This window comes from Pollicipes pollicipes, unplaced genomic scaffold (genome assembly GCF_011947565.3).
Source record: "Pollicipes pollicipes isolate AB1234 unplaced genomic scaffold, Ppol_2.1 Scaffold_7261;HRSCAF=8764_pilon_pilon_pilon, whole genome shotgun sequence".
In the NCBI taxonomy this organism is placed as follows: domain Eukaryota; kingdom Metazoa; phylum Arthropoda; class Thecostraca; order Pollicipedomorpha; family Pollicipedidae; genus Pollicipes; species Pollicipes pollicipes.
This window is the reverse complement of record NW_023597054.1, coordinates 10,401,445-10,425,053: the sequence shown is the minus strand read 5'-3', so window position 1 is coordinate 10,425,053 and position 23,609 is coordinate 10,401,445. Positions and strand designations below refer to the sequence as shown.

The 23,609-nt window shown below is 54.3% G+C and overlaps 1 protein-coding gene across 4 annotated transcripts in view; it reads left to right on the top strand.

The window, feature by feature from the left end:
* The first annotated feature begins 1,892 nt into the window (after positions 1-1,892).
* Positions 1,893-23,609, top strand: part of LOC119112702 (SRSF protein kinase 3) — a 36,471-nt gene continuing 14,754 nt past the window's right edge. For 2 of the 4 annotated variants that reach the window (XM_037236961.1, XM_037236962.1), the window contains exon 1: positions 16,864-17,884. In XM_037236961.1, the coding sequence (XP_037092856.1) occupies positions 17,352-17,884 (533 nt within the window). In that variant the 5' untranslated portion in view covers positions 16,864-17,351. Of the gene's footprint in view, positions 2,308-5,240; positions 5,368-16,863; positions 17,885-21,978; positions 22,137-23,609 lie in introns of those variants that run through there. The other 2 variants (XM_037236963.1, XM_037236964.1) reach the window with 2 other exon arrangements.

Genomic DNA, 23,609 nt, shown 5'->3' with positions numbered 1-23,609 from the left:
CAGAGGCAAGACCGTCGTTGAATGCAAGTGCCCCGCAAAACGCTATCTTTAGCCCGCTGATCTTTCTCCAGCTGCCATCACTGCCGCAGTAACCACCATGCGCGTTTCAACAATCCTTTGAACAAGGAAAGCCCATTTGGCAGCTAGAGCATCGCTAAAAAACATCGCGCAGGTGCACGTAGCGGTCATACCAGCAGCGCCATCTGGTTTGTTCAGATGCCATTAAACGGCGTCGGCATCGCAGGGGGTTTAATTTCGACAGCCCTATTTCAGGCATGCAAGGCACAGACAGCGGTACGCCACAGAGAGGAGGGAGAGAGGGACGCTGGTGGAAACACGTCCCCAACAACGCTAACGTTTCACGTCACGTCCAACAACGCTGCATGACACAAATTGGAGTGATCAATAGCCTCCATCTCTTTCCAACGATCTGCCAGTGCCGCCGCCGGCCCTGGTCGCAATGCCACCATTTCCAGCCACTTTAGCCAGGAGATGCCGTTGTCCGTGCAGCAGACATGTGCCGACTTGCGCTCCAGCTGACCTGCGGAGTTCGCCAGCACTGCATTCAACTGCCAGAGTGCCGGCGAGCACGGACCTGCGCCTCTGCAGAAAACGGAAAATACCAACAGTTCGCGAAGAAACACGCAACGACCTGCGCGGCGCTTATAATTTTTTTTTATTTTTGAGGGGAAGGGGGGCCGGCCTCACGTTACCTTGTGCGGTAAGCGCTCCTTCGTGCATCACAGTGCATCACTGGTTATGTTCAAATTTGCTACCCTTCTCTTACCATCACCAGGAGGCACCAGGTCGTATTTTGGTCATTTTGTTTTGTTGCGTTTCTACGTGCTGCCGTCTTTCTGATCATCATCGCGACATTTGACAGTTATACAAAGCATTTCAATTGATGTGCTGTCATACTTATCCACTCATAATTAAAGCCGTAGCACTGGGGGCCTGGGGGCAAGGCCTTCTCCGAATTAAGGAAAAATCGCGCTACATGCTACTTCATGAAATTGTGTCATTGAGTCCTACCTTACCATAAGACCCACTAATGAGCAACTGAAAAAATCAGTCCAAACTGTTGACCATGTTCTATCTTTTCCACAATGTATTGTCCGTTGTTGCAACTGCTATGGGAGGATGTAAATTCATCGGCACACAACTTCCTACTTTACGACCGCACAGCGTAGTTCAGTTTATAACGCTACTTTACTGTGTCGCTAAAATGGTGGCAGGGCACTTCTGGTGATCCATTCAAATCGATGGTTAGAAACAGCAGTTCTAGAGAGGGTGGGTCGACCCTTTGTCAAAAGATGGCCATCAGACAATTTGTTTACTTGCTGCGCAGGCCAGGACGTGACGTCACTGAAGGCGGGGTCACGTCGACGGCCCGCAGTGGAACCCAGTACAGTTGAGCAGACAGATCGTAACGGCCGGCGACTTTGAACTGCGTAAGAATGCCAATGAATACATTAAAGCCCCGAGGCGCACCAGTGGGGCTTTCAGGGCCGCTCCTGGAGAAGGTGGGGCCCTCTTTGGGCGAAATTTCCAGGATCATTTGGCAATGTCAGGTGTCCGTATCGCATCGAAGCCGTTCAAAACGTGAATGTACTTTTCTCAATAACAGGTTGGGCCTCCAACACATCATCATTTGGTCATGGGGTTTATGACTGCTGAGCCTCCTACTATAATAATACGGCCCTAAGAGCTATGAGGAGTGCCGAATAGGGCCATTCCTGTGCTACAAAAAGGGCTCGCTTCGGCTTCCAAACCCCTTGCACCGCCACGAGCCCCACCAACCAGGTGAAGTAAAGCGTATGGAGGATTTGGGATCTAGTAGCACTCATGGCCCTATTTGGTAGCCCAGTTCCGATGTTTGTGGACAAAATCGACGTGTTCATTCGCATTATTTGAGTTGTCAACATTCTCCCTTAGATTGCGTTGGGTGGACTTATATTGCGATTAAACCCGCTTGGTGCCTAATCAGTTAATCGTTTTCGGTTGATTGTGTAGCAACACCTTTCCTTACAGTTTTTCTGGCAACCGGTGCTAGGTATTGTGATGTCCTCATTATTGCCTGTTGCTAATAATGGAGGTCTGGGTCATGGGTGACGTGTATATGAATTTGTCGTTAAAATGGGCAATCTTACGGCAGTAGCTCACCCGCTCAACCTTACAAATTAGCTCGGGAAGGTTTTTGGATGGTTGTTTCAATAGAGCCTTGTTTGTTTCACTGATTGCCACTTCAAGAATAAAAAAGGTGATCAAACAAAATGCCTGGTAAAAGTTCAGCTGTAAATAAAAAAGGTACTGTATGCAAATCTGCAATAAATTTCATCACCATGTCAATTTTGCTCTTGCTAAGATTCACTAATTTTGTGTGGAATATGCTGTTCCCTTATGTATTGCAGACAACATTAGGAAATATGCATGGGTAGCAGGATGTTTTAAAGATTACATGACACCAAGTGATTTTTAATTAAAACTGAAGTAAGTATGAGGCTTGGTTATCACTAGCTATGATGTATTATGGATGAAGTGGTAAAGAAATGAGTCTAGAATATACTGCTGTCCAAACCATTAGCTGCTTTCCATGATATTACTTTTGGCATAAATAATATTAATTTTTTGTCATGAATTTGTGCTCAGTTATTAATGTGATGTTGTGTTAAGTGATGAAAGTGGGGATGTTATATTCACCATAATCATTTAAATAAGTCAGTTGAAACCACTTACACACTTTTCAAGGCACATCTTTTTTGCATATTTTGGCATGGTTTGATTCATAAGGCAAACAGGTTCTATAACTCATGTTCAAATGGTATGTATTATGACTGTAACTTGACTTATTATATGGAACTTTATAAAATTTCCAGCATCATACAACTCTCCTTAGATTGGGGAGAATTCACCCTACTGTATTTTTTTCTCAATTAACATTGAATATGTATACTACTAGCAAACTGATGAAACTGCAGATACAACCCCACAGTTGCAGCCTGACAAAATGGGAATGCCTCTTTCTTATGTAGCTAGCCAGCCTTGCTAAGTGAAGAAATGTTTGGGGCATTACATAGCTGCTGTCAAATGGAAGCACACATAGGCAGGGTAGTTTGTATAGTTAATGTGTTTGTTAGAATAGGTTTGACTTTCATAATTGCTTTTTTAGTGGGTTGTAGACTCCATGAAACCACACCAAATTTTACCTATTCATGGAAATTGGCATTGCTATTATGATGGAATGTGAGGTGATGGAAACCAGTCCTGGATCAGGAGTGTTGCACATGTTTGTTGCCTCAAAGGTGTGTGAAAGCATCTGTTGAACCTGATCCTGGATCAGTGAGCTGTTTGACCAAAGCTGCCATATTGATATTTCTAATTCATGTTACATAATTTCATTTCTAATGGAAAGGTTGACTCCATTTGACTTCAATGACATGATTGTTTGGCACCAAGCCTGAATTATATGATGGCCCCTAGTTGTTGATTATTTACCCAGATAAAGTTGTTCATGTCTTTAATCTAAATAGTTTTGCCTTTATGATTGCCAACAATATTGTTTGCACTTTGTTGGTCTTTTAGTCCACTAACTACATAGTTGATAGCTGCAATGAGCTGTTATTTGGGAGATCATCATTTAGTGATGTGTTAAATTATTATATCATTACTTGACTATTGATGAGAGCAAGGATGGCTGATGGAGGAATTTGCTTCCTTAGGGGTATATGGTTTCAATGTCCTCCAGGGCTCATTTCTACCCCCCCCCCCCCCCCCCCACACACACTGACCTTTAATGTGTACACACAAGTCATTTGTGTTGGTCATATTGAGCACCCCTCTTTTCCCCCTAACAGAAGTTTCACAGAAGTTATGTGACAGAAGTTATATGCTCTCCCTCACTCCTCTATCCTCTCACCTTACTGAGCCTAACCATCTTGAGATAGCAACTGGTTCCCTTAACAATTTAGTGAAAGTGTGGATTTTTGGGTTTATTGGGTATAGACTTGAAGGCAATGCTCAATCAGTCTGCTGGCAGATCACTGCTTACTTTAAGAGTAAATCAGTAGGATTTTTTGGGAGAGGCATCTCCCTTCTAGGAGGTGCTAGCTGACATGCTCAGAAGCTATTATTTTATGCCACAGTTGCAAAAAAGTACATTGTTTGTGAGTTAACTGGAGGCAAACATGTATGGAACATGTGAATCTTGCACATTGTGACCCACAGTTCAACAAAGCACAAAATGGCTGTTGTTGTTCTTGTTCCTTTTCCTTTTTTTACTTAGTCGGTTCATGAACAAGAATACACTAATTGGCGCTTTGTCGTGGACATACTGGAGGCAAAGTTATTGGTCGTGATCGTCGTGACCCACCCGTTATCTAGTCTAAGATTGTTCAAGATGTGTTCAAAGTAGTTGCAAGCAGGTATGTCACCAGCTAAAAGGGAAGAATTGTTCAGTCTTATAGCACGCCAGCCATGATCTTCATGATCTTCGTGTCTATGTACGTTCGCCTCCGGGAAATCGACAGTGCTCCGTGGAATGATGCGCTCCTTTGTGACTCAAGGACGTTCTAATGACTTTTCGGTATGATTGCATTTTGTCTTGAGCGTGTCTGCATTTTAACACCTGCCTTTTACATGGGCCCACCAGCCTCATTCGACGCACTTGTGCGTTTTGTTATGACATATTTGAACTATTTCGGGATCGCAGTAATTATTGGAATTGAACCAGTCAGCATTGATTCTAGCTGATTATTCACAGGCACGAACAGCAGTCCATTGGTGACGTGATTGGCCCAATATTTGCACTCATTTACTGCAATCAAATTCCAGTTAACGACATTGTAAACCTGTCAGGACCTCTCGAGAACAGCAGTGCTGTCATTTTCCGTTCTCTTCTTGCCCTTTTACTCGAATAGCTGCCTCACCACAGATCCATACTTCTTACAGTATCTGCCCGAAACATGTCAAAGGTCTGTTGGGGCTTTAGCTGCTGCCCAAGCGACGTTTTTACTTGGTGATTTTGCGGTTAACTGGGTGCGGGGGGAGGGGGCTTCGAAGATCACTGGTCAGGACTCCTTCTGCCAGAAAACAAGTTGAAATGGTATTGCAATGGATTTATAAAAAAACAAAAACACATATGCGCCCTCCCCCCTTCTCTCCTACCGTTCTAGAGCCGATGTGCTTTCGCCATACCATTGAAAATCATCGCAGAAATCGCCATAACCACTGTGCTGTTTCAGTTCGGGCGATCCAGGCGAAGAAGAAGCGGCCACGGCGGCCGAACGCCAAGATCAAACAGCAGGGTCCGCAGGCGGCTGTCGGCAAACGCAAGGACCAGGGCAAGGCCAGTCTGAACCGCTCCGACAGGTCAGTGTTCGTGCCGCGGCTCACCAGTGGCGTGTGCTAACCACAGATCTGCAGGTGATAAACATGTGTGCTGTCCATTTCTCAGTAGGCTATAGACTGCCCCTGCCGGGCATATGCCGCGTATTTATCTTCTATGTGGCTATATGAATGAATACGGCGATCATTTCTGTAGCGTAAGATGTAACGGGAGTGCCGCACAGCCGGCCGCTCTACGCCCTCCTCGCACAGCAGAATGTCTGCCGAGCGTAAAGGACGCGTGTGAACTAAGGCAGCAGTTCGATATTCCTATTCAGCAGAAATCAACGACCTCCGGGATTTTCACGAAGTGTGTACAGTAGAAGGCCCAAAGTGCACTGACAGCGTATATGAAAGGTTTTTGTAGGGTGTTGAGTATTTTGACATTCAGTGGCCATTGTGGATCAGCTGTTGTGTTGTAAACCGTGTTTTGCATATTAATCAGGAATATCACGCAGATAAAGTCCTAAAAAAAACCTAAAAAAAAACCTAAAAAAGTCCCAAGCCAAACCGATGAAAAAATATTCCTGAAGGATATGTTATACACATGTAAGTATGCATATATTTGAATATATATATATATATATATATATATATATATATATATATATATATAATTTATCATGATGATTCGATATCAACCTGTTTCATTTGAATTTGGATACAAATAAATCAGAGTTTTAGAGAGATGCTTTACATTTGAAGATATTAAAACAAGCACCAGATATGATGGAACAAACTTATTTTTAACTAATTGTATATTTTTAAGTGGAAAAGGCTGGCCCAGACACAGCACAATTCTCGGTTTGGTAAATACGCTCCTCAGTGTGTCATCTTTTGATTACGTCATCATACTTGCACAACATTGATTAGGAGCCAGTTGACAGTCAGAACACCTGAAAGTCGCGCTTGCGAACGCCAGCTATGAACGCCTCAATAATTATGTCTTTCTGGGCCTCGATCGGCATATGAAATAGTATGATTTAAATGACGCTATGATGACGTGATGAGTGCCAAGGTGATTTTGGAATGCTCTCCCTGATATACCTTTCTCAATTTTTGCGTGTGTGCGGCTCAGAAACTAGAGGGCTTAGGTCTTAAGAAAAGGCAGGATTGTGGACAGCACCAAACAGTCTTCAAGATGGCTCTTTCAATTCAAAACCCTATTTAAATGTGGAACACAACACTTCCTTTAAGGTGGAAAAAATTGGGCACCTGAACCGAAATGTAGGTTATGTCAGGTAACGTGATAACCTCACTCAAACAATTGTAGGTGGCACATTTTAAGGAAGTAAAAGTAATGGCGAGTTGAATGGTGTACCTGGCTTGATCGAATGATGCTTAGTTCAAAAGTTATACACTTCAATGCAGGGGGGGAGGGGGTCGGAACCTAGTCGGGACTAGACCTGGCAATACCATGGTGACATCACCATTGGATTGCCCCAGGACATTTACGTGTTGAAGGTCATCACAATACGTGTTTTTTAATGATCGTTTTTTCGAATGTTTCTAAGGCGATCTCTCCCATAAAATAAGTCTCCAGACGTTGGCGAGTATGTGTCCTAGCCATTTTTTAGTCCTAGCCACCCCTGTTTAAAACAGCTGTGGCTGGTCAGATATTCCAATGCCAGCCTGTATCTCCATACCATGTGTTACATCCAGTAAGGACGACTTTTACGAACATTACAATCATCACCCTTACTGTCACGGAACGTTTCTATCTGCGATCCAGATGCGGATTACTTCAAACCAGTGGTACGTATAAACGAGCGGTCAGTTCAATGGGAGGGAAATACTTGAGTGTGCAACCACTGAGAAGGCGGCAGCAGTTACATTCAATGTTAACACTGCACCCGCATGGCCGGCTGGAAGCCATTCGCTTGGGTGGGGGAGGGTCAATTTGACCTGCCTGAGATCTGTAGAACTAAGAGAGTTAGAGACACCAAATTCACAGGGTGTATTGACCTGTACAGGATCTCACTTAGGTCACAGCGTAAGGTTCTTAGGTTATGGTCTTTGGGCCAAATAAGGTCAAACAAGGTCAGATTCTAGGTTGTTCTCCAAAGGGCCCCTAGATAGCTGTTCCAAGTAAAAAGTCACATGCTCATCTAAGGTCATTAACCATGTTTAATCTTTTGAAGGTCATGGTGGCCAAAATCATACAAGATCACTTTGTGTTTTGCATTTGGATAAGTGACATAGATTACACTAGGCAGTATGTTCCTAAAAACAAGATGTTGACTGGGGTCATTTGAGGTCAGTGACCTATTCTGACCCTTAAGAGGTCTATGGAAGGTGTACAGTGTGGTTCCTGTCATCCATTAATTTGAAATGTGCACCAGAAACTAACCCATACAACGAAGCCCTACAGTAATAAAGCAGGTTTATTTTGATGACTTATGTCCAGTCAAGTTCCATAGGGGCAACATAACATTTTCAGAGAGATTGAAGATCAGCCCCAAGCAGCTATCTTCTCACCCCCCCCCCCCCCAAATCCTCTTGCCATGCTCCTGACATTCAAAAGCCAAGACATAGTTAAAATTGGACCAGAAAAGTTGCAAATGTGTAGGCCACTTATGATGTAGATGATCTTGGTGCTGTGAGGCATTACAAAATTGGTTTGATGTGCCAGACATGGTTAGTTGCACATCTAAAGGCAAGACATTAGGTGTCAAACTTAAGATTTTTGTGATTTTGTTATGTCTGTTAGAAGGCTGAGACCAACTTCAGATTTGAGTGTGCAGGGCAGGGTGTCATCTTTCAAGGTAAAGAAATGAGAGGGAAATTTCAGTTTTAGTAGGCAAGTAATGCCAACTGGCTCCACAGAACCTAACATGATTTAGGGGCAGGGTGATTCATCCATGTATCATGCAGCACTAATAGTTGCAGCATATAATTTTCCAGCAGCATTAGGGGTTGCCTGTGTGAAGGAAAACCTGTGACAGCCTTTACCTGTGCCCCAAATGGCATGCCTCAGACATCTTTCTGTAATTGTATCAGTACTAGAAACATAAGAGCATCTTCATCATGTGTGTGCTGGGTCACACTTGACACCAGCAAGTAAAAAAAAATCCCCAACACTGATTGTCATTTGGCAAGAATGCAGTTTCCTTTTCAGTCAGGGGCTCCAGCCCCCCCCCCCCCCAAAAGAGCCTGCAACCTGACTTTGAGAACAAAGTGAGCCAAAACTGGGAAGAAACAAACCTGTTTGTGGGTACCTTTTAATTGGTGAGTTACACCATTTCCCACTGCTCAGTTTGCTGGGGCTGAGTGGAGTGAGTTGAGTGGAGTATGCATTGAGAGCCCCAACTCATTTGGCATCTCTGACCACTGACCACTGGTGCAGTGCTTATAACAATGTGTTCACATTATTGTCATTGCTATAAGAAGTAGGAAATATTATGATTGATTGTATGCCATTGATTGTATTTCAAACATCAAAACATCAGATGACAGCCTGAAGACAACCAGTACATAGCTTGATGCTGAAAATCTATGCTATGTTCCAGCTTATAAGATCTACAAGTTTATTATGGACATAAAAATGCATATACACATTCTTATTACAATGTTTATGAATAGACACACATGGATGGACACAGAGGGACCTTCCATAATAAGTTTGAATGTAACAGTGTTGCAAGGTCTAAAATTTACAGGTTTCGTTTGTTTGCAGGCTCTTTTAGGCCACAATTCAGGGAAGATGATTACATAAACATCAGGATAGTGTCATGGTAGTTTCTCTTACGAAAATGTTCACCAGGATTGCCGAGCAACGAACGGCGTAAAATGCCTTTGCTGCCCTGCATGCTGCCAGCAGAAGAGTGCAGTTTTGTTATGTCGCCGAAGCACCATAATTGTAACATTGCCAGATTTAGTCAAAGGTTTAGGCTATCAAGGATGGTATTCTAGATATTTCCTATAACAGATTATAATGGTTAGCAAGATATTTTGTGTCAACAATTTTTATTTAAATGGTATTATTGCACCACTCATTCATAAACAGTGAAATATAAACTCGCTGTGCCGGTACCAATTTGAAACCTAGTATATTTTGGTATTATCCTACCCCCAACCTATTTTTTCTAGGGCCTTGCTGCAATGTCTGGATGTAATCAGCTTCTGTCGCAATGCATTGTTGGCATGGCACGTGGCCTGGCGAGATCCGCACTCCAGCTCAGGTGCTTAACTTTCTGTATCTTAAAGCCATGACTTAGTTCGTGTGCACGTTCCGATGAGCCGAAATCGGTTTTAGCACATGAGGTTACCCTGCTAAGCAATTATGCATAATATATTCACACAACGAATATTGGTCGGGCATGTCGTGACGTCTAGGGGTCAAAATCTGATGCCCCGTGAAAAACCAAGAACTGCCCGCCCACGCCCCCTTTTTCAGAGTTGTGCTACGTTTATGGTGTCCAGAGAAAAATGAACGCGGTCGGAATTTTTTAAGTCGTTAGTCCCTATTTTACAGTCGACAGGAATATCAGATTTCGACAGAAACCGATTATATCCAGACCTTGATGTATGCACCTTTTGAATTAGGCGTCGTTCGATCAAGCAAGTGACACCGTTCACCTCGGCATTACATTTCTTTTCGGGAAATTTGTCAATTGTTTGCGTGAGGTCATCACGTGGCCTGACATGACCTGCCTTCCAGTTCAGGTGCTTAACTTTTTCCACCCGAAACTTTGACTCAATGTGTGTACACAAATACAATAGGCTGACATCGGCTTCAGCACATTAGGTTGCCCAGCTTAGCAATCATCACGCGGAACGGTGTTTAAATGTATATTTTACGTATTTCGCGCGACCGATTTTTTCAAAGATTTAAACAGAAAGCGTGTGGGTGAGCGTCATGAAATACGTGAGATGTCGTGACGCTGCGGCGAACGGCTTCTTAGCAGCAGGCAGAAATAACGACGGGCTGAACATACCCCCACATTAGATAAGGGTAAGGTCAGTAAGTTAAAACGATATTTAAATTCACTTACATTTTGGAGGTATATATTGACTTAACTTAAGTCAAGTTACCAGCACATCATTTTTCAGTGTCCGATTGTTTTCGTTTGAGCGCGGCGAATGGCAAGTCAGCACGCGTTGTACTAAAACGCGCAAGACCATAGCCCGGCCACCGTTGGTGCTATCGGGACCAATATTGCAGGGGTGTGTCTAAAACATTCCGGTATGTTTTCTCCAGGGTATGATGGATGGATACGAATATGAACTTCTCGTTCTTGGGTTGATTGCCGCTGAACCCTCCAAAATAGGCCACAACTTGGCTACAAATGTGACATTTTTGGAGGGACCGTATTCGTGATTTTTTTCTTGAAACGTGCTATTAGAGGCGCCTTATAATGGTTGTTCACATGTGCGGGTTTTACGTGCATATCGGTGCGTCCGACACACTTAAAAAAGACACACTCATGTTAACAGACCTTAGGCTAGAAAATTACTGTTTTTGGTTACTGTCATCGTGTTTCTGCATGTCACGTAATCTTATGTTGCAAGGCCACGAGGGTAAACTGTCAACGAACAAAAAATTTAAAATTCCGATGTGATTGTTGAATGAATGTTCTGTACTTTGTTAAAACACTTTGTAGCTTTGCACCACCATGCCATTTTGTTGTTCTGATTCTGGTCAAAGACCAGCAAAGGTAACGGTGCGAAAGATAGCCATGCAAAAGTAACTCGTGAAAATACGAACCCTGACATTCCGGCCTGCCCGGTCGATTTCCCAAGCCCGAGGCGCCTAGATGCTGGGCTGACGGCCGTTCGGCTCGATTCTGATTAAATGATCTGAGTAGCAACAGGCAGCGAGCCCCATGGCGGGGTTGCAATACCATGAACAAATAGTCACATCCTTGCCACCGAAGTGGCTGAATATTGCCTTAGGGGGCCGCGGGGGCGTCGGGGAAGATGTGACGACCAGACAGGCCACGGCAGCTCATGTTCCCCACCGCCGTGTCTTCAGCGACTCCTTGACGGTCTGAGGGATGGGAACTGCAGGGCTGCTGCTCGCTCAGACGCCGGCGCTCTCTGTTTCGGGGACGGAAAAGTTCGAAAGACCACTCGCCGGCGAAGGCTACACCCTCCCCGTCCTTGATGGTCCAGTGCAGCATTTTGGCGAATACCAGCCTCTTGCCTTACCGCGGTTCGGGCAGTGTTGATTGGGGCGTGGCTTCAGGGACGTCAGGTACACGGACTCCGTCATGTGTGCTTATCTTCTGTCGTCTTGGAAACCGGCTATCCCCTAGCCGTCAGCGGCCTTGCCAGTTGGCTGCCTTTGAGGACACACTGACGGGAAGAGTATGGCCATCCTGTGCACCGAACTCGTCCTCCCGCTGCCGGCGCTGTTCTCCGGCGACTGACCGGCTCTGTCGTGGCACTGCCGACGTCCGATACGTGGCCACCCTGTGCACCGAACTCGTCCTCCCGCGACCGGCGCTGTTCTCCAGCGACTGACCGGCTCTGTCGTGGCACAGCCGACGTCCGATGGGTCCAACGTTGGTTCACAGCTCCGAGGCCACCTGATCTTGGGTCATTTCGTCACGTACCGAACTAACGATCCGGTGGCCAACCGATGATCTTCGCTTTCTGACCAGCTTAAGCACCGCACCAACGCTCGCTGGTTAACAGTCCGGAACTGACGCCTCCTTCCCCTTCCTCCTCCACCCAGTACAGGCCAGCACCTCGACGTTATGCATTGGCCATTCGGAGCCCGTTTGTTACTTGAAGGAAACCCATTCGATCTGTGTCGTGGTTACCTGACTCTCGTGATGTCACTCCCAAAGCCCATGTCTTACTTGGTCGAGAGGCGAAGAAGATGTGGTGAGACCGTAGTGTTTACATGGCAACGCCCAGCAACGTCCAGCAACGCGTATCGACTGTTTGGCAGTTCGAGCAAGTGCGGAATAAATATAGATGTGCAAATGAGCAGCACTGGGCCGCATGGTGTGATCGACAATCATGCTTTGGACCACACGCACACATACGTGTCTTATACACAAAACGCTGACGCCGGTGGCGCCGCGTGACCAGAGGGGGGGGAGTTTGACCTTAAAGGGCGGGACCCTGGTCGCCCGACAGGTCACGCCGCCGGTGGTCATGCCCTGGTGCTGAGCTCCGATAAAACTTGATTTGTTGTGCGGTAGCCACGGGCACACGAAGCCGCAGGAGCAGAGCAGCATCAATTTCGGACACCCGATAGGTCAGCTTAACGTAGGTTTAAGACGGGGCAGAATACCCAGCAGCCTTAAGTTTATGGTGATTACGAGTTATCTTGGTGGTCTCAGACTGCACCTGAGGTGGCGCTGCGGAAATACGGGATGATTAAAATGGAATGTAATAAAAACGGTGCATGATTGTCCGCCATACGTGAGGGACGCCCGTGACAGACATGTGCAGCGAACCGCGTTGAGCAGATATTTGCTGTGGCGTTGGCCAGTCCATTTATGGAGTGGATGCCCGCCACCGCTCGCAAATAGCTTCCGAGCCCCGAACTAGATCCCGATAATTAAAACACATAATGGCACCCTGTATCGTGCGAGTACAGCACGTGCTAATTTATTTATATACAGGTGACTGGTGACGTCACAACCATGGTAAGAGACTACGATTTTTGAAATATCTCAATGTTTATATCCGCTGAGGTTCATTGCAATGGTGCGTCAAAATTGAACTGGAATATATGAATCAGGATAGCTGACAGCCCCAGATAAGCCTGTGTATTCTTATTGAAGTTTGTAAACTAAGAGGGAAACGTACTTCTGTGCATTTATCGACCCATTTCCATCTTAGGTTATGCCATATTGAAACAATGTGACGGCTTTGTCGTGGGACACTTGCACGCACCTCATGGCCGCGGCGCCGGCACGCATCATGGGAATCCAAGTGTCATTTGAATATGCAATCTATTAAACGGACGTTAACAGGTGTTGTGGTTAGGTGTGACTCGAAGGGAAAGTTGCTAGCTAGGTGCTAGCTGAAAAAGTCAAACGTAACATCGGCGTCAGTGCGGACACGACTCATGTTTGGTGGGCGAATTTATGTGGGCGACTGATAAAACGCCATTATAATGCAATATAGCAGCGTTTAGTCACTGATGTCTGGATGAACCTGGCCTGAACAGTACTGAACGTCAGATTCAATTCACCACTTTCAAGGCTATGGCACACAGTACGCGGCCTGTTGGCCAGCTGCTGCGCTGGAGTATGACACGGTTTCAGCGTTTGGTCGTGTGACGTCATTTGGATGTTTGCTATGAGGACCGGAGGCTTATGGGCCCGGGTCTAACGAGGCCGAGAGCTATGCTAATTTCCTCCGAGATTGCGTCACAACTTGCAATGCAGGAGCAATGTTACATGCTGTGCAGCGTGCAATAACAAAAGTCCGAGAAGCAGTTATGTTATGACGGACGGTTTGTCAGGTCATCTGGACGTGACGCAGGCTAACCTGACCGTCAGAGAAACGGTCATGACCCTTTGGCACACACACACCGAGACCAATCAGCTATCCACAGCCATGAAGAATTATATATATATATATATATATATATATATATATATATGCGCGTGCATAATGCGCATAGGAAAGACTGAGATGTAACGTATTATCCGCTGTCAGTCAATTTCATATCATTATAACCTTACATAAGACGGCTGTGATTCCAGTTTTTGACAAAGATGTCTTGGCACTTCTTGGCAGCTGCTGAAAGTTGCAGATTCCTAGTAACTCATCTCGGAGTTCGAGCATCAAATGCTGCTTCCTTCTTGGAAAGGGCGGTTCACATTCGGGGAGGGATGTGGGCTCCACATATTTTTTAGCTTGTCGGTTGCGGGATCGATAGGTGGCTATCCCTTGCTCGCCACGGACGGCAGCGTCACGGAAGTTAGCCGCGGGCGAGTCAGTTAACATGAGCCCATGACAAAACTTTGTGCTGCTCCCAAAACTCCTTGCAAGATCTATGCATGCCCTTCGTTACAGCTGGCTCTGCAACATAATGGTGACAGGGCGACGTTCTACGCAATACATAAAGAAGTCCAAGAGCGGGTGGCGGAGTGTTCAATCAGCAGCTTGCAGCGGCCTGTCCGGTGTCGCGGGGTTTCCAGTGGCGCATCATTCCCGAGGCCTTCTGCTCACTCCAGAAGGGGAGTGGCGGGGGGGGGGGGGGAAGCGGCCAGGGGTGCAAGTGTCAGTGCTTTGCACGCGGCTCAGCACGGCTTGCGCTCTGACCCATACTGGGCGCGACTCGTGCGCGAACGGAAGTACGAACGCGTTGCGTGGCCCCGCATTTTGGAAGGTTACCGGACCGGTGTGACGCCAGTGACACATCTCCCGGCCATGGTCACGTGACCGAGGGCCGACGGTCGACCACGCACGCGCTCCCGCCCACGCGCTGCAGTTGTCCGTCCCTGATGTACCATGGACCACCCTGGTGTTGTACCGAGCTGCGGCACGCGGCGCGTCAGGCCGGCGCAGGGGAGGGGGGGGGGGGGGAGGGGGCGCAGCGCTCCAGACCACTGTCCCAGCCCACTAAACAGGCGTGTGTCGGGCTGCAGCGTGACGGCGGAGCGCTCTAGACCACTGTCCGGGACCACTGAGCAGGCGTGTGTCGGGCTGCAACGTGACGGCCGTCTGCTGGCCGGAGGCGTCGGAGCTCACGCTGCAGGCTCGGGCGCTGCTGGCGCACCCGCCACTCGGCTGCAGCTGGACGGCGGCCGGCCGGCCAGGCCGCTGCGTACGGCCCGCGGTCGACTGCCGGGCAGCTGTCGTCCACAGCGGAACTTCTGGAGCGTCCGACACGGCGTGGGCAGGTGCCGGAGGGCAGGACCCCGCAGTGCGCGGCCGCCGCCTTCCGGCCCCAGCTGGGTTCCGCGCAGACTTCTTGCCCGCCGCTCTGCCCCGTATCTGCTTACGAAAGGAGACCGGCCTTTGTTGCCGGCGTGCGCCTACGGGAGCGCTCGCGCGGTCTCGCTCCGGTCGCGCCTTTTTGTCGTCCCGAGTCTGCTGGCCGTGCTGCGGCCGGCCCCACCCGCGCGGCTGGTGGGCTCCGGCCCGGGCGCGGCTGGTGTTCCAGGCGGCCGTCACTGGAGCCGTGACGTGACCCGGACCGCAGCCGGAGGCGGCGGCGGCGGCGGCGGAAGCGCCCGCTGCGCGCCGTGCGTGACCCAGCAGTCAGACCATTCCCCGGCCGGCCGCACCGGCGGTCGCCACCCGCTGCGTGGGGCTAATTGCCGGGGGAAGGGGCGGGGAGCAGTACGGCACGGACCACGCCCGACAGAACGGCACCGTCGAGGGAGGTGGCGTGTGCAATCCGTAAGGAGTGGCGCGCCGCGATTTTGGGCTCGTTGCCTTGCGATTTATGCTTGTGTCGTAAAAAGCCATGCCATCATAGTGTACCGGAAATGAAGTGGTCGTAAAAGCAAGACGGTGATGGTGATTTGAAACTGCCAACACTTCTCGCAATCCTGTTTGGAGGAGACTGGTTTATGAAATGCCTCACAGTTTGTTGTTCCCATAAAAGAGGTGGCGCAACTTGCGCCTAGTGGGCAGCTGTTATTTCGAGCTCGTTTACAATTACAACGAGCTCATAGCAGCGATCATGTCGTCATAATCCATATTGCGTTGGACATCGAGGAACTCGGCAGCTGCAGTACAGAAAATCAAGACCATGCTCTTCAACCAGAAAAAGAGTGTACCAGGTTCGTTATGAGTGATGCCTCAGACGGTGGCGTCTATGGCGGCGGCCCACCTGATGGCGTGGGCGGCGGCGGCGTGGCGCAGCAGGCCGCGTGCCTCTCCCCGTCAGATGGCCCTGTTTATGGATGGCGCGGTTCTTGTGAGTTAGAAACGGACAGAGCTGGTTCTATTGGGCGGCGCATTTACGCTGGGGCGGTGACGACGTGGCCGGAGGCTGCGTGCTCGCACGTCGCTGTTGTCTGCCGAGCGACGCCGGAGCCGGCGGCCGTGTGAGCGCGCGCCGGCGGCGGCCGCCTGACCTTGCGTCGCCGGCGGCGGGGCGACGCGACCGACGCGAGCACGGCGGCTGACGTCCGCGCGCCCGGCTATTTCGGCCGGCTGACGGCCGTGCTGCGGGTCCAGCGGCGCCCGGCGGGCCAATGTGCGACCGGGGTGGCGGCGGCGGCCGGCTGGCGACGCTCCAGCCGCGGCGCCGTCGCCGCCGCGCGACTGACGCCATTCGCGGCGCGGTCCGCCGCGATGCTGCCGCCCTGGCCGGCGCTGGCTGCCGTGCTGGCCACGGCCGCCGTGCTGGCCGTGGCCGCCGCGGCTGCCGAGCTGGCGCTGCGGCTGCTGGAGGCGGCGCTGGCTGGCGGCCGGGCCGGCGCGCCGGCCGGGCGGCCCGGTCGGCCGACCGCCAGTCGACGGAGCACGCCCGCCGCGCCGGCCCGGCCCGCTGCCGGTCCGGCCATGGCGCCGCCCCGCGCCCGCGCCCCTCGCCCGCCCCCGCCCGCCGCCGGTCAGACTGCGAGCCGGCGCTCGTCCAGTACGCCGAGAGGCTGGTGCGCGACGTCATCACGTGCGCCGTGCGCGGTCTGCGCCCCGAGGTCGGACAGTGTGCGCTCCGGCCGGCGGCAGTGGGGGAGGCGCGCTGTCTCCCGCCGCCGGACATCAGTGACCTGGCCTCCTGCGAGCCTGCGGCCGAGGGAGAGCGGCCGGATCCTGGGACTGCAGCGGCGGTGAGCGAACGGCTGTCGTCGGCGGACTCTGAGGCCGAGGCGTGTCGCAGACCGACGCCATACTCTGCGGCCGAGACACGTGATAGCGCGCCTCCGAGCGGGGCCTCCGAGCCAGGCCAGCGGCCGGTGTCGGGTGTTGCGGCCCCGGAGGCGGGCCCCGCGGCCGCGGAGCCGCCGGCCGGCCGTACGACGCCTGACGAGGCCGATCAGCTGATCGGCCGGCCGGCGGTCGCCGACGGTCGGGCGGCCAGCACATGTGTGGCGCCGCCGATGATCAGCTGTGAGTCGGAAAGGCCGGTGAGTGCGGCCTCCGGTCGGGGTGTGGTCGCCGACGGCGGTGCGTCGCCCGCGGTGCGGTCGGGACCCGCCGGAGCCGGGCACGCGGCCGGCTGCGCGCCTTGCATCGATCCAGCGCGGCCGCCGCGGCCACCGCCGCCAGTGTGCGCTCGGCCGACCGCGGACCACCAGCCGGCCGCCGTCATCCCGCGCTGCTGCGCCGACGCCTACGGCCGGCCGGGGCCACCGCGACGCGCCCGGCCGGCCGCCGCCGCCACCGCCGCTGCCACTGCGGACGACTCGTCCGCCTCCGAGCCGTTCACCTCGTGCGCCGACTGGCCGCCGGCGGAGGAGTGCGCCTCGCCGGCCGAGCGAGGCGCCGAACCGGCTTCCGAAGCGGCCAGCACCGACTGCGATCTACTCGACGTGGACGAGCTGTCGCTGGACCAGGAGCTGGCCCAGGTGGTCAGCGTCGGGCGGGGCCTGCGCGACGACGTGCTCGACGAGATCCTGGCCACGGTCGGCAGGTACAGCACGCGCGCCGCCACCGGCGCACGACCTCACCCCTAGCGTGCGGCCACGTGCCGCAATTGTAGGGCTGTAAGCGGCGTGAACGCACGACTGGCTAGTCCCGCCATGCAACGTCCGCTTGGTTTGTAGCTCAGCTGTGCTGTGCTCACATCAAGCGCTCAGTCCGGGGACGAGTTATGACCACTGGTCACACGGTGATCCGCGTGTGTCGCGCGTGGCGCCGCCGCCTTTATCAATGCATCGTTCTGGCTCGCCGCCCGCCGGCCGTCCACGAACGGCTCATTTGCCCCGCAGTCCGTGACTTCCGTGTGTGCTAATGACAAGCTCGCCCGGAATGCTGATGCCCGTCGGGTTTTTACGCGTGCCGCGTTTCACCTCCGGCTTTGTGCGGCGGTGGTCGGGCGGTGGCCCGCCGCGCCGGCTTCATTGTCGGCGCTTCGGCGCCGGTCCCGGGCGTCACACACGAGCGCACTGTTGCGCCCGGCCACAGCACTCATGAGGTCGGCGCGCGGCCGGGGGCGCGCGCCGGACGCCCGATTCGGAGGGCGGCCAGCCGTCTGGAGGCGCGCCAGCGGCCCTGTTGACGCCGCTCAAGCCGCGCCCCGCCGCTCGTCAGCATCCGTCCAGGCTTGGAAGGCGGCGCGCAGCCGGCGATGATTGGGCGCCGGCGCGGCTGCGACGGCCGTCTGTCGCCGGTAATGAGATGTGAGTCGTTGAGGGCGCCACTTCTCGGAGGGATCAGCCGCTGCGCTGAATGGGCCGGGTCTTCCTCACCGCACCGGCGTCGTCCTCGCTCCGCACTCAGTAGAGAGAGAGAGAGAGAGAGAGAGAGAGAGACAGAGCGGCCACCCGCTGTCTTCTGTGGGATCGCCATTGTCGTGTACTTTACTCTGTCAGCCAAAGCCGGCGATCCCGGCCGCGCTGGTCTGGCTCTCTCTGGCTGGGGTGTTCCCCGCTCGTTTGCGGAGGGATTGAGGACCAGTCCTGGTGCGCCACGCGCCCAAGCTCCGGCGCCAGTCCCGAGCGCTCCGCTGATGGAAGATCGCCCCACGGCCGTCTTGTAGGTCGGGGCGTTTTGTCCGGCACCGGTGGAGGGGCGCCGGCCGGCTGTGATCGGTCGAGAGACGAGACGGTGGCCGGCCGGGGAGCCGGCCTCCGCTGTGCGTCCCGTTACGGTTGGTCGGCCGGCCGACCAGCCTCCCGGCGCATCGACGAGGCCGGCCGCGGCGGTCGATACACGCATCGACGCCGCCGCCTCGCCCACCACCGGCTCCAGCCTTTGTCAGGCCGCGCCACGCGGCGGCGAACGCCGAGTCTCGGCGCCGGGTCTTGGCGTCAGAGTCGTCACCGGGCGAGATCGTGGTCGCCGGCTCAGGCGGTGTTGAGGCCGGAGAGCCGGAGCGCCCCGCGCCCGGCCCCGACTCCAGTCTCCGACACGACATCAGAGTTCTTGTCAGAGCCACAGCTGGCGCGCTGAACGCTGGCTGGGACTGCAACTAGGAAACGGCGGGCGGACCCCAGCAGCCAGCTGCACAGCTGAATGGAGACCGACTCGGGTCGAAAATGTGACCTGAGGAGCGACTCGAGTCATGGCTGCGACCCTGAAAAGTGATGGTGGTCGCAACTGCGACGCTGAGGACTGACAAGCTGCTTTGACGCAACACAAGCCAGTGACAGGGCTCGGACTACGGCTATGTTTTGCTTGGGGTTGACTTAAGCCGAGGAAGCCCGGGAGAGGGTGGCCCATATCGGTTCGGGGAGGGCAGACGGAGCCCTGACGGGACGCTGGAGGGCTGAGCAGCTGATGGGGGCCGACAGTCGTGACCGTGACCGAGCGCTTCCGGTGCCGCTCGGCAGACGGAGCCCTGACGGGACGCTGGAGGGCTGAGCAGCTGATGGGGGCCGACAGTCGTGGCCGTGACCGAGCGCTTCCGGTGCCGCTCGGCAGACGGAGCCCTGACGGGACGCTGGAGGGCTGAGCAGCTGATGGGGGCCGACAGTCGTGGCCGTGACCGAGCGCCTCCGGCGCCGCTCGGCAGACGGAGCCCCCCCCCCCCTGACGGGACGCTGGAAGGCTGACCAGCTGATGGGGGCCGACAGTCGTGACCGTGACCGAGCGCCTCCGGCGCCGCTCGGCCGCACGCCAACTACCGCGCTAGCAGCCCAATTATAGCCGTGGGCGGTGGTCGCATCTGTCAGCTGGCCCGCGGTGCCCCGGGGCGGGACCTCACAGCCGGCGAGGGACGGCACCGCGCTGACCCGAATGGGGAGGCGTCCCCGGCCTGGACTGAGGTGGAGGGTCACCGCCGCAGCCGTCGACGCTCGTCGATGAGCCGGCGATGAAGGGCTGGTAATGGCATGTTTCAGCGGCTGTGTACAGCCAGATGCCAGGTGTAAGCTGGCCAGCGCGGGTGCGCTGGGACGGCCGGCTGTGTTGCGCGCTGGAATGAGTGAGTCACCGTGCCACGAGCGGGCGCGAGTGGCTGGCCTGGTAAGGAGGCAGCGCCGGGGCGGCCCGTCGTGGTGGCTGGCTGGCCCACTGATCCCGGCCGGCCTTGCCGGGCGCGTGCTCAGTGGGAAGCCGCACCCGGCGCCGAATCAGGCGGCGCCAGGGGCTTCCGCGGCCGGCTGCACAGCTCCAGCGGCGCCGTCCGTCGAGGAGCCGCGCCCTGGGCGCCGTCGCTCCGCCGGCCGACGCAGGGCGCACCAGGCCGCTGACCGGCGTGCTCCGGTGACGTGATCTGTTGAGCTCGGGGTCCGGATTAGGCCGGGTGACGGCCATGGGTCGGCGGGGCAGACATGACTGCCAGACCGCGCGCCAGCGGTGTCGCTCCGCCGCCTGTTTATACGGGGCGTCGGGCGGCCTTGGGTCTGCAAATAAGCTTGCAGTGGCCGGCTCGTGTGGCGTCACTATGCCGCCCGGCACTCCGGCGCCAAACCGGGGAATGCTAAGTCAGACTGTAGCCTAAACAGGTAAGAAAGGCGCAGAGCTCCAGTTTTTTATTGTTATCAAGCATACGTTGGTTGTATTGAGAGAGAACTCTCAATGCTGTTTTCAATTTTTTTTTTCTCCAGTTCAACCGCGGTACTTGATCACGTTCCTTACCAACACTTCCTTGTCAAATGAAGGTTGATTAGTTCCAGAATAACAACTCCCAACTCATTATGCGAAGTCGTTGACCAGGAAGCCAAACAACCCCGCGAATGTAAACAAGGCTTGCGTGAACGGAGCCTATGGCCGACTCGCTCTCCGTGCCTGCAGGCCGTGACTCGTGTGATGACTGTCGGGGCGAAGGTTGGCAGCTGCCGTTTGATCGAGCCGGAACTTTGATCTCGCATGGAGCATCCCAGTAGACAGCTTCACAGTCATTGCTTTGATTCATAGAAGAATGTTTTGTTTGGTGGCTGAGAAGATTGCTTTTACGCCGGCTTTAATGCTATTTTTGTTTGTGATTGAAGGGAGTAAGTGCCAAGACCGGTGGCGGCCTGCACGTGTTGCCAGTAAGGTGGCGGTGAGACGAACAGGTTTTGGTCGGGATTGGACAGCAGGGATGAACTGGGCTGTGATTGCTTCCTCAGTTACCGCATATTGGCATGTAATTTTGCGTCCTTGCTCTGTCCGCCGGGTCTCTGTACGCTGTTGAGCCCTTCATAATTCCGTATTCTCAGAATTTGAGTGGCGCGCCCTGAGGGCGGAACTGCCTGCACAAGTCATATCTGCCGTGCCGCTAGTCATCAACCGATCATGCTGCTGCTGCTGATGATTATCGTGCCCCTGCTCCCACTGTTTATCTTATCCCTTCTACTCGTATTGCTACTCCTCAACCACAAACCACGAACCAGCCATAAATAACAACAAACATAGACCATCAGCTGGTGCAAACCCTATGTCATCCCGCACGTGTTGCGAGCCACAAACGTGCCGAGCGGCAGTCGACCCGCGCGCTGACGTGTGCCGCTGCCGGAGCCTTCCGGCCGGCGAGGGGCCCGGCGCCTGTGCGGCCGGCCCCTCACCAGCCGACTGACACCTGTGACCTTATCATGGCCGGCCGGCGGCCGGGCGCCCCGCCGGCCAGCCGCCGCCCGGCGCCACCCAGCGCCGGTCATGTCCTGGGGCCTGCTACCGCCGCCGCTGGTCAGCCTGCTGGCCCGGCTGATGGCGCTGCTGTGGCCGGCCCAGGTCGGCTCCGTCCGGCAGGCGTTGTCGCCTGGCTGGAGGCGACGGCGCAGGCAGAAGAGGAGGCCGAGGTGAGATGGTGTCCGGCCGTCGGAACCAGCCGCCGTCGCCGTCGGTGGCTGGCTGGGGCCGGCAGCTCGACCCCCAGCCTCTGAGCACCGGTGTGGTCCTCAGCCGGTATCGGCGTGGCTCGTCCCCCGGCCTCTGAGCACCGGTATGGTCCTCAGCCGGTATCGGCGTGGCTCGTCCCCCGGCCTCTGAGCACCGGTGTGGTCCTCAGCCGGTATCGGCGCGGCTCGTCCCCCGGCCTCTGAGCACCGGCGTGGTCCTCAGCCGGTATCGGCGCGGCTCGTCCCCCGGCCTCTGAGCACCGGTGTGGTCCTCAGCCGGTATCGGCGTGGCTCGTCCCCCGGCCTCTGAGCACCGGTGTGGTCCTCAGCCGGTATCGGCGTGGCTCGTCCCCCGGCCTCTGAGCACCGGTGTGGTTCTCAGCCGGTGCGGGCCGGCGTCGGCGCGGCTCCACTGCCGGCCTCCCATTCGGCAGCGGTCGGTAACGACGACCTCATATGGACCGGTGCGCGCAGGGAACGGCGACAGACGGCGCCGTGAAGGCTCCGCAGCTTCGCTGCCGCTCCAGCGAAGTGAATACTCAAAAGGGAATCACGCCAGCGCAACGCTCACATATGACGTCAGGCTGGGACGGGGTGTGTTGTGAGGGCGGCGGTCTTCTCTCCTATAGGTGCTCGGAACGCGCTATTGCTCCGATGCCGCGAGGCTTCTGAGTACACCGCATTCATACGACGCCCCAGTGGTCAGGCTGCCATTGGCCCGGTGTTTTGATACCGATATGCGTGTACGGCCCGTGGAGCGGGCTTGATTCCACACAGCTCACCCAGTCGGCGGATCTCGTGCCGAGGTCAGCGCGCAGGTTACTGGCACATGTCAGCGCGCTTCTGTGTGCACAGCCGAACTGTACCCGTAGCAGACGGTCGTTGGTGCGTGTGACGCCCCTGGAAGCCTTTGGCGTCCACTGAATCGTACTTGGCAGCAGGGCTGCCGAAGACAGGCAGCAGCGTTGTCTGTCAAGCAGCGTTCTCTTCCGCCGTAGAAGCCAGGGCAGCATGCTGCTCCGCTGCGGAAGCCAGGCCAGCGTTGCCTGTCAAGCAGCATGCTGCTCCGCTGCAGAAGCCAGGCCAGCGCTGACCGTCAAACAGCATGCTGCTCTGCTGCAGAAACCAGGCCAGCGTTGCCTGTCAGGCAGCATGCTGCTCCGTTGCAGAAACCAGGCCTGCGTTGCCTGTCAAGCAGCATGCTGCTCCGCTACGGAAGCCAGGACAGCATTGCCTGTCAGTATGCTGCCTCCCGCGCACGAGCTTCGGCTCAGAGGAGGCGGCGAGCGCGTAACGTCTGCTCGGACGGGCCGAGAGCTGGCGGGTGGCTGGCCAGGGTTAAGCACGCCGCCGTGCGCTCGTGGCGTAGCGCCGTCCGCACAGCGCAGCGAGCGGTTATCTCTTCGTCGGTGGGGGTTTTTAGTGTGAGGGCGC